This window comes from Astatotilapia calliptera, chromosome 1 (genome assembly GCF_900246225.1).
Source record: "Astatotilapia calliptera chromosome 1, fAstCal1.2, whole genome shotgun sequence".
Lineage (NCBI taxonomy): Eukaryota > Metazoa > Chordata > Actinopteri > Cichliformes > Cichlidae > Astatotilapia > Astatotilapia calliptera.
The window spans coordinates 12,195,548-12,208,438 of record NC_039302.1 but is presented as its reverse complement, the minus strand read 5'-3'; the positions used below and the strand labels follow the sequence as shown (position 1 = coordinate 12,208,438).

General features: G+C 40.2%; 2 protein-coding genes across 3 annotated transcripts; both read right to left on the bottom strand.

The window, feature by feature from the left end:
• Positions 1-925: 925 nt before the first annotated feature.
• ildr1a (immunoglobulin-like domain containing receptor 1a) lies at positions 926-7,247 on the bottom strand. 2 transcript variants are annotated; one of them, XM_026164482.1, is made up of 9 exons: positions 6,930-7,247; positions 6,131-6,301; positions 5,518-5,667; positions 5,031-5,150; positions 4,733-4,879; positions 4,273-4,395; positions 3,978-4,159; positions 2,441-3,067; positions 926-2,296 (listed from the first exon to the last, which is right to left on the bottom strand). In XM_026164482.1, exons 1-9 carry the CDS (start codon positions 6,973-6,975, stop codon positions 2,258-2,260), a joined length of 1,605 nt encoding a protein of 534 aa, XP_026020267.1. In that variant the 5' UTR covers positions 6,976-7,247; the 3' UTR covers positions 926-2,257. The 2 variants fall into 2 exon arrangements, with proteins under 2 accessions (XP_026020267.1, XP_026020276.1); XM_026164491.1 differs by lacking the exon at positions 6,930-7,247 and adding an exon at positions 6,627-6,647.
• Positions 7,248-8,980: 1,733 nt separating this feature from the next.
• Positions 8,981-12,387, bottom strand: LOC113020481 (coiled-coil domain-containing protein 42 homolog). The gene is made up of 7 exons (XM_026164503.1): positions 12,124-12,387; positions 11,912-12,017; positions 10,323-10,415; positions 10,054-10,245; positions 9,464-9,685; positions 9,203-9,361; positions 8,981-9,106 (listed from the first exon to the last, which is right to left on the bottom strand). Exons 1-7 carry the CDS (start codon positions 12,159-12,161, stop codon positions 8,987-8,989), a joined length of 930 nt encoding a protein of 309 aa, XP_026020288.1. The 5' UTR covers positions 12,162-12,387; the 3' UTR covers positions 8,981-8,986.
• Between the last annotated feature and the right edge of the window lie 504 nt (positions 12,388-12,891).

Genomic DNA, 12,891 nt, shown 5'->3' with positions numbered 1-12,891 from the left:
CAGTAGATCACCTGTTGGAGGGGGTAGAACAAAAGAGTCTCATCTTAGATGAGCAGCTAACAAAGCTGCAGCAACTGTGTGATCCTGTCATGTCAGTATGGAGCAAACTCTCAGAGGAATGTTTCTAGCTCCTTTCTGAATATATGCTATGAAGATTTAAGTCAGCTCTGAAGTCACAAGGGGATTCAACCCATTACTAGCCAGACGTAACTGGTAAATTGGCTGGTAAGTGTACAACAAGAGCATCAGGTGATAAACAGTATTTGAGAAACCACTGTGTGGCTGCATTAGGGCAAGCTGCTGAAACAGTGATAATGATAGTGCATTCAGAAGTGCTGTTTGTGTTTGCCTCATTAACAGAAGCAGGTATAATTAGCGTCTGGTTTCTCAGTTCAGCTCCATCATGTGCACTTTCAACAAAGACAGTGTAAACCGGAAGAAGAAAAAAACAAAACAAAACCTCATGCACTTTTAAATCTGAGAAAAATACATATTATTTTACATTTAACTTTGCTACTGTCCTTTTTGCCAAATAACCTAATTAGCTGTTCTTCCAGTTGTTTCTTTTTAGTGCGAGTTACTTTCAGTTTTTTGTTGCCCCTGTCCCAGCACTTCTGAGATGAACTGCTGCCATCAAATTGACAATGAGCTCATGTTTTCCATGAAATGGTGAAGTGTCCTAGTTTAAACATTTCACATTTTCTGTGTTCTGTTTTGAATAAAATAAAAACTTTTGAGATTTCCAAATTCTTACATTCTCATTTTTATTTACATTTTACACAGGTTCCCAATTTTTGGGAAGTAGGTTTGTACAATGACTTTACAGAAAACAGTTTCATTTAAAAAAAATTAAAAAAAATAAAAGCACCATAACAGAAAAAGAAAAAAAACCCAGCTGAAAATGACATTAAGACAAAAAAAAAAAAAAAAAAAAAAAAATCTACATTAAAGCGCAAAAACAACTGACTTGCTTTGCCAGTATGTGAAAAGCCACCAAACAAAAACAAAACAAACAAAAAAAAACCACCCCAAAACTATAATTCTCCTGCAACACCTTGACCTTTACATAAACTGTCCTGCCATCAGCTTTAATTTGCATCATATTTAGGCTTTATTTTACAGTTCTACTGTGAATCGGTTTGGGGTGTATAGTCGATGTCTGATAATTTATAGTTTTTGGATACATACTTTGATATTGCTTTTGCATTTTAGGCTATATTTAGATATGCAAATAGTTCAGAATATTAAAAACTATGGCTGTCAAGAAAACAGTGGCAGTGTGATAAGATATGGCAACCTACTTTGATGATTTCTCTCTACATATGGAATATCGCAAAGATTATCGACACAACATGTGCGACTATCAAGTTGCTCAAAGGTCAAACAGGAAGAAGAGCAACTCACAGGTACGTTGTACCCCAGATGTCAAAGACTTATTGAAGTACTATGACAAAGTAACTGTACAGTTTTTTAAAAAGAGAAAAAAATAGCTTGTAATAACAGTGAATGAATCAAAAAGGTCCGTCACTCCACTGACTGTATGACTAATTTACTCCTAGTATCAACGAGATACAAGTTATGTACACATGCATTTTCTAACCATAGCCAAGTAATGTATGCATTTTCTTTTAAAATATAGCAAATACAAAAGACACTAAAGACATTATGGAGATGTGAAAGCAATATTTTGTGATTTAACAAAAGCATAAAATGTAATCATATTGATGTGGTTTAAACTATAAATTATAATGTAACAAAAACAAAAATGCTTACTCACCCTGAGAGACTTTTCTTTTGCACCTTGTAGCGTTTGTTTCATGACTTTATCCCTTATAAGAATTAACTACCAAATAAATAGAGCTTCAGCACAAAAAAACAAAAAACGCAACAAGCTTTTAGTCCAAATTTCCTTCTGAATAATTTCTTTAGACTAACAAACCAGCCGAGGGGAGTATTACCACAATTTCTTCAGAGTTACAATCATCATTTGGTTTAATTTAATTTAAAAGGTTTCCCTTCTCTCATGAGCCATTTGACCTCTATCCACCTGTATGAGGGGAAAGCATGACGAATATCTGGATTTTTCAATCTCAGAGTTTATGTCCTTCATCAGATGTACAAAGAGTTAGTCGTTTCACAGATTAAAAATATATATATATATATGGGCATATAAAGGGTTTACCCAGAGCCAGACAACAGGCTAATGAGTTGGCTTGCTCTCTGAAACAGAGGTCAGTGTGTTTCGCAGATGGAGGGCTCAGATGACGATGCTGTTGCCACTGCGAGACGCCTTGTCCTGAGAGAGACATACTAACTTTAGATTCACTGCACTAGCAAACAGAGGTTTTATTTATAATAGTGACTGCATGTTTGAGAAATGTGTGATACAAGTGCATTGGTGTACTTGCAAGTTTGCAAACTAAAGCAAAGTATTCCTTACAGAGTAATAATCATTTCTTCGTGCTCCTGGTTTCTGTCCCGGCTCGTACTCTGTGTAACTGGGAGGTTTATCGGACCAGCCTCCACCTCCTCTCCTTGCACCTCCCACCGCCCCTCTTCTGCTGCTTCCCTCATCTGAGCTCCAGGACCCTCTCCTCGAGTGGCGTGCTGCTGGGGGAGAGTAATTCCCTCTGGACCTGCTGTCAAACAAGTCATCCCTGGAACGGGATCGAGGGCGGTCCATGCCTTCTCGTGCCCGGCTGCGACCCCGCCCATCCAGTGACTCCTCGCTGTAGCTCCGGGGAATACCTCTAGATCTGGTAGGTGACGGGTAACGTCTGCCCGCTCCCCCTTGCTCGTCGCGACGAGTGTAGCCACTGCGGCTGCTCTCGCTGGAACTCGGTGGCCGGGTCTTGGGCGCAGGAGGTGGAACTCTACCTAACTGCGACTCCCTTATTGGCGGAAGCGTAATGACACGACGCTCTGCTGGGCCATCGTTGAGGGCAGAGATCATGCTGGGGGGGCCTGGTGAAAATGGGACATTGACGGGCATGTGGCGGGAAGGAGGCGCATAGTGCTGGGCAGGAGGTGCATAGTGCTGGGTGTGAGGTGGGGGGGGTGGCTGAGACTGAAAGAAGAGAGAGATAAGAAGAAATAAATATAACTAAAACTTAAAAACAAAACGAAAACTGTGCCCAGGTTCAATGCTACAAATAGAGTATATACTGTTATGGTAATTGCATCATTAAAATAAATTAAAATATATATATCAGACACTTATCGTCAATATGATAAGCCTCAGAAATGAAGTGAACCACTACAGGGAACTTCAGGTTTAGAAAAGCAGAAAATGTTCCACCATTTTAAGAATTTTTGCTTCCTGAGGAAACTAAAATTGCGAGGCTGAAGACACCAAGTCAGTTGTGACCTTCTAAAGTGTAATATTTAATTTTCTAACACAATGCTGTGATTAACGTGTTGTGTCAAGTCTGGATGCCTCTAACTATATGCATTCTTGACATAAAAAGTGAAAGAAGTGTTTAAAACTAAGCAAAAAGCTCTCTCTTCACTGTGGGTTTGATGAGCCCGTCTGAAACGGTCACACTTTAATTCTCTGATGACATCAGTCAGACATAAGTCATAAAAAGTCGTCGCAACTGACTTGTGTTAGCTAAAAAAAAAAAAACGATACAGAAAGCAAAAGTATTCAAACAAGTGCAACGCCCATGACGTAGTAGGCCATGAAGCATAGGAGCCATTACAATTCACAGATTGTTGCCTGTAAACCAGGGGTGGGCAATTCCAGGCCCCGAGGGCCGGTGTCCTGCAGGTTTTAGATCTCACCTTGGGTCAACACACCTGAATCACATGATTAGTTTGTTACCAGGCCTCTGGAGAACTGCAGGAGCTAGTTTAGCCATTTAAATCAGCTGTGTTGGTTCAAGGACAACTCCAGGCCCTCGAGGCCTGGAGTTGTCCACCCCTGCTGTAAACCAACAAATGTGTTTTTGTTTACATTAAAAGTCGTGGGAACATACCTGTAGAAGAGGACTGGTCATTTCCAACCCCCTCACTTGGTTCTCCAGGTAGTCGAGCATGTGATTGTTATTGGCTGGCGTGCGGTTACCTTGGACACTGGGAGGGGGCATGCTGTAAGCTGAAGACTGAGGAGGAGGGAGAGGCATAGTCTTTAAAGGGATGCTGCTTCCTGCAACAGACCCTGAAGACAAAAAAGAAAAGAAAAAAAAGCATTTAGAAAATTTAAGGAAACAGCAAATTATAACCTATTTAAGTCTGACACTTTAATATGTGCAGATTAATGTGTGCATGTACCAGCGTAGAGCATTGGGTTCATCTGGCTGGGGGCGGAGCTCAGTGGTGCATATATTGGTTGTCCTCCTAACCAAGGATTCATGGCCTTCTGAGCCTGCTTCACCATACGATGCTGCATCACAGCTAAAACGTGAGAACAACAATTTCTAGTATGTACAGATTCAGTGAGGCTATCTCAAAGTATATGGGCTTTTTATTTGCAGCATGATAAGGTCACATGTTTGATTTCACTAAGGCTATTAGCAATAGGTACTTTCAAACACAAATGAAGGCCTGCAGAAAGGATCTGTTAATGACCAAACTGAGTGGAGCAATGGAAACAGCAATCAAACATTCACTAGATATACAGGCAATGAAATATTCTTCCTTCCTTCATGCTTGGTTTTTTTCCTCCTCAACTCCCAAACTGCCTTATTCCTTGACTTCTGTTGTTGAAGCGCCCTTAAATGAAAGCTTTTACCTTTCTCAGGACAGCAGCACCTCTGTGGGCAGCAGGGACAGCGGACATAGCAGCAGCATATCTGAGGGCAGCACTGGCAGCAGCAGATGCATAAGAGCAGGATGAGAAGGAGGGCACCGATGATGATGAGCAACACAGTCAACCAGTCTGTAGGAAGACGAAGAAAAAGGGAGACGCTCTGTGTTCTGTGTCTTAAGAAGCAGACTAGGTTTTTGCGTATGTTACAGCATTAATAACATTAACAGAAGCTGCAGCTTCTGCTGTGTTTAATCTTATGCATTTATATTTTCTTTCTTACTGTAGACAATGAGTTTGACTTCTTTGGAAGTGATCCCACTGGTGTCTCCAGGAGCATTAACATTGCAGATATACACCCCGTTGTCCCACCACATCACCTCATTGATCACCAGATCGGCCTCTGTCCAGACAATGCAAACATACATGATTAAATTCAACTTCCTCTGTTGTGCCCTAATTTCAGAAGCTCAAAGAACTGGACAGCATTCGTCAATTCACTTCCATCTCTACAAATTAAAAGGCCATCAGGATAACATACTATTAATCCTTTATTTCTGCAAAAATGATCACATAATGAAAATGAAGGAAGAACAACCAAAAAAAAAAGTTCAGTTATTTGAACAAAACTACCAATTCATATTGTACCAAGCATCTATTTAAAAGATTTATACAGGTGCTTCAGCTTAAAAAACAAAAAACAAAACCCCCAAAAAAACAAAAAAAAACCAAAACAAATCACATTTAGGCTCATCTTGGGGTGAACTCACGGTTTTGGATGGAAATCTTCCGTTCCTGGTACTCTGTTCCCAGTATAGGCTGGTTGCTTCCTGTTTTCTGGACCACAGTGCGTATTGTCCGGTCACGGTCTGGACAGTCATTTGATGGATCTTGTCCTAACTGTAGTTGAGCCTGGTATGCTGCAAAACCAGATGTAAAAGCTTAATAGTGCAAAGACTGACAACTGGCCAAAACATGTTACTGGCTGTTTGGGATAAACCTGGTGGTTCACAAAAGACAAGATCATCAGGTACAACCCACAAATGATCATAGATGAAATTATTATTCTTATTGAAATTGTTCATTGCAGCCTTGGGAATAGCAAAAACGAAATGTGTGCAGTAGGAAGCACCACACCAAGTGAGGTGAGAGTAAAAAAAATAAAATAAAGAACTGATTGAAAAAAAACAAACAAACAAAAAAAACCCCCCAAGAATTAGATCAAATTAATGCAGAGGGCAGAAATGCACAGAAATGTATATGCATTTAAATCTACATCTACATAGATTTCCATCTTTGTCACCGTTGCCGAAAGTTTTTTGGCACTTTAATCCCACTCTGTGGCGGCACCCCCCACCCCTCAGGTGACAGTTGCTTTTGTACCTGTGGAGTAATACTGCAGTACAGGGTCCATGCAGAAAGACTTGAAAGTCCATGTGAGAATAACGTTTTGGGGGTTTGCAGAGGTGGAGTAGTCGCAGCGGAGGACCACTTTGGCAAACATAAGCGTGCTGTACTGCGTGTAGGGAACGATCACCTGAACGCATACTGACACTGCAGAAAGACAACAGACAGAGAGTTAACCACATATAGTATTATACAATGATCCATTAGGTTACATTATTTATCAGCAAAAGTCCAGGAAGAAGAATAGAGGAAAGGAGACAATGAGTGAGAGCTACTATGAGCCAAGGAGTTAATGTCAAAGTAGCAGGACCAGAAAAACAGGTGGCACAGACAAAGACACAGGAAGTGGCCTACTGTGAAACTACCAAACAAACACTGAAAAGGTGGAATGAAACCCGATGAGTTCATCTAAGTGTGCGCATAGCGCAGTGACTCTTTCCAGAGTGGAAATAAAGAAAATCGTTGGCTTAACTTTAAAGAGTGACTCAATGGTCAGGGTCCCAAGTATCTCTAAAGTGACCCAAATATTAATAATCTCCGACAGACAAATGTTTAAATCGGTTATAAAGACGAGTAACACATAATTTGCTTAACCAACTATGAAACAAGACGGTCATGTTTGATTGCTTCATGTAAACACCTGTGTCATGTGACCGATACTTAAACTGATGTTCATTTTTGTAAGTGTTTTTTTTTTAACATTTTCTTGATAAACTGGTTTAGTACACTTGTTTTTACACAAACATGAAGCTAACATGTAAAAAAAAAAAATTACCTTTCAGAAGCGACAGCAGTATGACAGCGACAGGAAGTCTCTCCATGATTACCAAAGGGTACAAACCCCCTCACCCCAAAACCTTCGGCTCCAAATACAAACAGAGAGGCAACACTCCCAAGATAAAATAAAAAATAAAAAAAATAACCACAAAAAACTCCACAAAACACGAGTTTCTAGCTTCACTTTGGCCTAACCAAAACTGCTCATTGTTTCCGCCTACGAGTGCCACTGAAGATTAGCCAATGTTTGTAGCTGATCCCTGAGACTGAGCTCATCTATGGCTCCACCCCGAAACAGGTGAGCTTTCCTGTGGCGTAGGCAGGTATAAAGCAGGAAAATGCCACGATCATTTGCAAGCGCATAAACAGATACTACCTGTAACATCTCACTGATCTTATCTGATTTTCTCTGGCTGTAGGAGTATTTTGTTTGTATGACACTGTGACAAATGTGTTCTGAACTCTAGATTCAATCTTTTGACTGGGCTGGAGAGAAACCATCCCTGGATTAGGAAAAAATATGTTCAGCTTATTCCTGTTAAGCAAATATTTGCTCTTCCAGGTGTTAGGAAATGTTTTTCGAAATCCCTTCAAAACAGCTGTGTGACTCATGAATGAATAATACAGGGGAGGGAAAAACTGAAGCTGGGCTTTGCTCTTCATGCCTTTGTTTCCTAGACTAATCAAAGTCTTCTAGTCTTTCATAAAAACCTCAACAATAATAATCTGTGTTTTAGTGAAAACAAATTACACTCATATAACCACACACAGATCCAACCTCTTTGGTAAGTTCATATTCAAGTATACTTACCAACTGCGCTTGTGTAAAACTATTGTAGCTTAACTGTTCTGAATGATCAGCATCATAATTTCTTCTATTCCAACTTCCAAGTGGAAACAGGTCTAATTAACCAAGTAAGTGAAACTGGAACAATTCACTGGGTTCATGAGTTGTGCACTGACATGTTTATTAGTAGGTGTCAGGGATTAAACAAGTGTCATTATTTCCAAGTTACAAGTTAACTAATGATTTGCACTGGCTCCCTGTCAAATACCATGTTGAATTTAAAATGTTGCTGCTTACCTTTAAAATCATAAACAATATAGCGCCTAGCTATCTCATTGAACTCGGTAGACCATACACCCCTGGGAGAGCCCTAAGATCATCAGCCCAATTACTCTTGGTACAGCCTAGATCTCGGCTTAAGACCAGAGGTGACCGTGCATTTGCCCTGGTTGCTTCTAATTTGTGGAACAACCTTCCCATTGCTATTTGTGCGTCCGACTCCATCCAAACATTTAAATCATGACTAAAAACTCCCTTATTTAACCTTGCTTTTCCAGTTAGTTAATACTCCTATACCATCTTCATTTATGTGCTTACCATTATATATATCTCTTCACTTGATATCCATGTGTGTCTATTGATTATGATGTGATATTTACTCTTTATTTAACTTTTATTCTTGCCCAATTAGTGCCATTGACCCGCTAGCATACTCGGTACATTGCTAATGGTCTTTAATTATTCATGTTTTAATCTGCTGTACTATTGTGAAGCACTTTGGTGTACCCTTGGTCTTTAAGTGTGCTATATAAATAAAGTTGTTGTTATTAATTTATTGGATTAAGATCACATAAGAAGCTAAATGACTGTCGTACTGACCAATTAACTCATTATGTGTGTAGCCTACTACAAGTGTTTGTTGTGCGTTTGTAGTTAGATGGAAAGTTGCTCAGTTCTGGCACAGGCCTGCTAGTTTTATGTGCCCCCTTATTACTTTAATCCTGACAGTACATAAATATACAGTAAACACAAAGCAGCTGCTGATTGCAGTTCATGTTCGTCAGTGTTTGCTGAATTCATTTCTGAAGTTGAGTCAGCGAATTACATTTTAAAGCCGTAAGCACTTATATATACACACATTACAGTACTTATTTCAACTTCAGTTAATTCATTCAAATCATAAACACACAAATAGACTTTAGATAAAAAATAGTAATAACAATATTTAAACAGATCCAGTGTACAAATAATTTCATAAGACAGTCTGTTCATATTTCTTTATTTGTGGGTTTTTTGCTTTTCTGTTTTCCCTGATCATTGTTACGCCTTTGTGAGTGAGGCTGATATTGTTGCACTATGTCCGTCTGGTCCTCGAAGAACTGCTTGACCTAAGGAAAAGACAGTGGGGGGGGTGTGTGTTACAATCTTCATTTTAATGTTTCACTGTCAGCTGCTCACCGTCTCTGCTCTGTGAAGGTACACACCTGCTCCAGCTGTTTCTCAGTGTCATTCACATCCACACCTTCCTCTCCTCCTACCTGGCCACCAGTCATTTCATACAGATTTAAAATTGCCATCTTAATCTGTCCCAGCTTCAGTGTTTTCCTGGCAGCCGTTTCCTGTATGTTATTCCATTTCTTCTCCTGCATGAACACAGGACAACCAGAGTTCATTCAGAAGACGCCAACATCTAAGGCCGTCTTAGCACTGAAGCTGGGATTTTGATCCAGGATTATGTGTCATACCCATATTAGACCTTCAGAGTGAGTTTTCTCCAGCTTGGTCTGGAGCTGAGACAGCTGGTTGTTCCTCTGCAGCAACAGCAGGTTGTGCTGTTGCTCCAGTGTCAGCAGTGCTTTTCTCTGCTCGTCAGCCTGCTCCTGTGCCTTACTCTCCCTCTCAGAGAGCTGGCATCTGAAGTGGAGGAGACTCTCTAAATGATCCGTGAGCGCCGCCACATCTTTAAACTGCAACACAATTACACTCTCATTAAGGATGTAGCCCGAAAAGCAAATTACCATCTATTTCAAACATGCCAGAGTTTGCCTGCGATCTGAAACAAATCCACTGCTATCATCAGCAATCGTTACCCCAAATCCCAAAAAAGATGGGACGGACTGTAAAATGCAAATACAAACTGAATGCCGTGATTTGCAAATCCCATAAATCCATATCCATCACATTCAAATTGAGCTGATATTTTTTATGAGACAGTCAAATATCTCACTTTATCCATATATGTTAAAAACAGGCATTAAAGCATCAGATGATGTACTGAATTGAGAATAATATTTGTCACATTTATTGTAATACTTGTATTCAAAAGCTACAGTACCTTAGTTATTTTGAGCAGCTGCTCCAAGAGATCTCTGTACACAGAGTGTCTCTTCACCTGATGCTCGAGCTCCTGTTTCTCCTCAGTCAGTTTGGCCAACTGCTCCTTCAGCCTCTCTATCTCCGCCTCTTTTTGAAGCACCCTTTGTCTCTCCTGCTCTGCTTTCTCGATTGCTCGATTAGCTTCTTCATCCTAGAAGCAGATTGAGGGCCTTACTTTTTTGTTCCTCCCATAACATTTATAGCATGTAACGTGATCTCCTGTCATACCTTGTGATACATGTCAAAGCTTAAATGCAGGTCTTGCATTTCCTTTATCTTCTTGTGCAACTCCTCTTCACGCTGTTGCAAACTCTCCAACACCTACATAAACCCACATAATAGGGTTAAAAAAAAAAAATTATGCCAAAATTTGTATGAGACTTTTGCTACAAGAAGACAAGCATGTCGCAGTTCTGGGCTGTAATGAAAGTACAGTTTAGAGATACTTATATTTTACTTGCAAATCTGAATTCTTATGCTGTCCTACTCTTCTTCTTCCCTCTGAAATTATGAGCATGGGTAGCAAAATTAAGATATTTGTATACAAAACATATCAAGTGCTTATAAAATTAGTTACTGTACATTAAGTTGCACTGTTTAAAACAATTAAGATAAACATTTGATCATTACAGTAAAACATAAACTTAACGATCTCCATCTGTCCAGTTAGGAAGCATAAACCAATGTGAATCAATTTCACCTGCTTTAGCCCAAATGAAAGTGACAACAGGTACACTGGAGAGGCACAAATAAGACATGTCTCCAAAAAGGGAATGGTTTTGCAGGTGGTGACCACAGACCTCTGTTCTTGTCAGGAAACACCAAAACTGGCACTGATTCACACTGAGCATATTTTACACACGTTAAAGAGTCTGGAGACACTATGGCAAATGTTATGCTGCCTGCAACATCAACCAGCATGACTGGTTTGGCAGTGGGTGCATGATAGTGTGAAGATGCATTCATACTATTTGTGAATTTCAATCCAGTTGGTCCCCCTAAACGAGGTGGGTCCCTCATGCCTCCCTCATGGAGTCTGATTCTGATAGTTTGTTCAGAAACATGCACAAGTAGCATACTGGAGGTCATTTTGAAGGGCTTTAGCAGTGCTCCTCCTGTTCCTACTTAAAAGTGCAGATGCTGGTGCCCAGCTGGGTTGATGCCCTTCTACAGCCCTCTGGCATAGCCAATCTCCTATTATCTCTACTACTAAGACTGTGCTGGGAGGCAATAGGCTTCTTTTTTTCTTTGGGGGGGGGGGGGGGCTGAAGAAGGAACCATCTCATGCAACCACTACTGACAAGGACACTAGCAAAAACTAAATGTACAGAAAAATCTCTCAGGAATAAAGAGAGAGCAATGGCCTGTGACCACCACCTGCAAGCTGCATAGACGTTTAAATTCATTAGTGTTGTACTGCAATGAATGATCCCTTAATTCTTTTAAAGATTATGGCATTTATATGAATAGTTCCTGATATATCATATAACATAGTCATACACTTTTACAGCAAATAGATTTTATTTATTATTTAGATTTTATTGTTAACAACACTGAATGATGGGACAGCCCTGCCACTGCCTTTAAGTGGCAGATAACTGGCTGTTTAGATAATTGTTTAGGAATTAATAGATGCTCCCAATAAAGTGCTCTTAATTCTTTGATGAAACTTAAATACATTTGTTCGTTTTTAAGATTAGAAATACTTAAACATTCAGTAGTTACAGTGCGTTGGTAAAGTTCACGCTACCCTTCAGACTGATCGTTCAGCTATCGCGAGAAGTGACTGCCTCGCGTCTCGAGAAATAATTCCGCACCTGTTTGCTTTCCTCGTACTTAGCTTTGAGCTCTTCCTGCTCTCGCTGTAATACTTGTAGCTCTACGAGGACATAGCTACTGTCGCGTCCCGCTGCTGTCCACATCCTGTTCACACACAAGCAGCGGCAGAAAGTTAGCAGCACTGACCGCTCAGATTGATGTTGGCTGGGCTTCACTCGCTCGGACGGGAAGAAGCAGCACACAAACTCACCGTGAAGCCGACTCCTCAGGCGTTAGCTGCGAGAACATGACTTTATGTGTTGTCTTTTCAAATTTCAGCCAGAGTAAACCGTACGGTCTCCAAGTTTTACTCTCCTTCCTGCAGAAGACTCACGACTCTGTAGCGTTTCTATGGTAACAGTTCTGGGAACCTGTAAAGGCGCAGGTCTCCGCGGCAGCGGCTAAAGTTGGTGCTGCAGCCGAGACCCGTAGAAAACTGCACCATTTTTGTGCATTTCATTTTATATCATACAAATGGAAACCTGCAATCATTTACATTGAATACTTAAACATTTGTAATTAAATTGTTGACTAAATAACAGAAATGCTATTGATTAAACAGGTAGATTTCTAGGTGTTTACCACTTGTTTAACCTACATCTGCAGTTTAATCAGAATTAACTGACAGTAACCAAACAGTCCACTGATTGCCATAAGATTTTTGACCAGAAACAGTTGGTAGCTAATTACTTCCATCCACACCAAACCTTTAAGATCCATCTATGGCGTATGTTGATGTCATATTCCTTTGCAGCCATGCTTCATTACAGATGAGAGTTGCTCAACAGCATTCCTGACATTTCACAGGCTGTGAGTGGTCACTGAACCCTCCCATCACAAGCATGCAGTGAAGGAGCTCACATAAACTCACAGAATAATAGCTCAAAAAGTGAATTATTTCCTTCCTATTAATATCTTAAGTAATTACAAATTGTATCCAAATCTTTCACTTGGGTAAAAGTGCAACAGTAATGTAAAC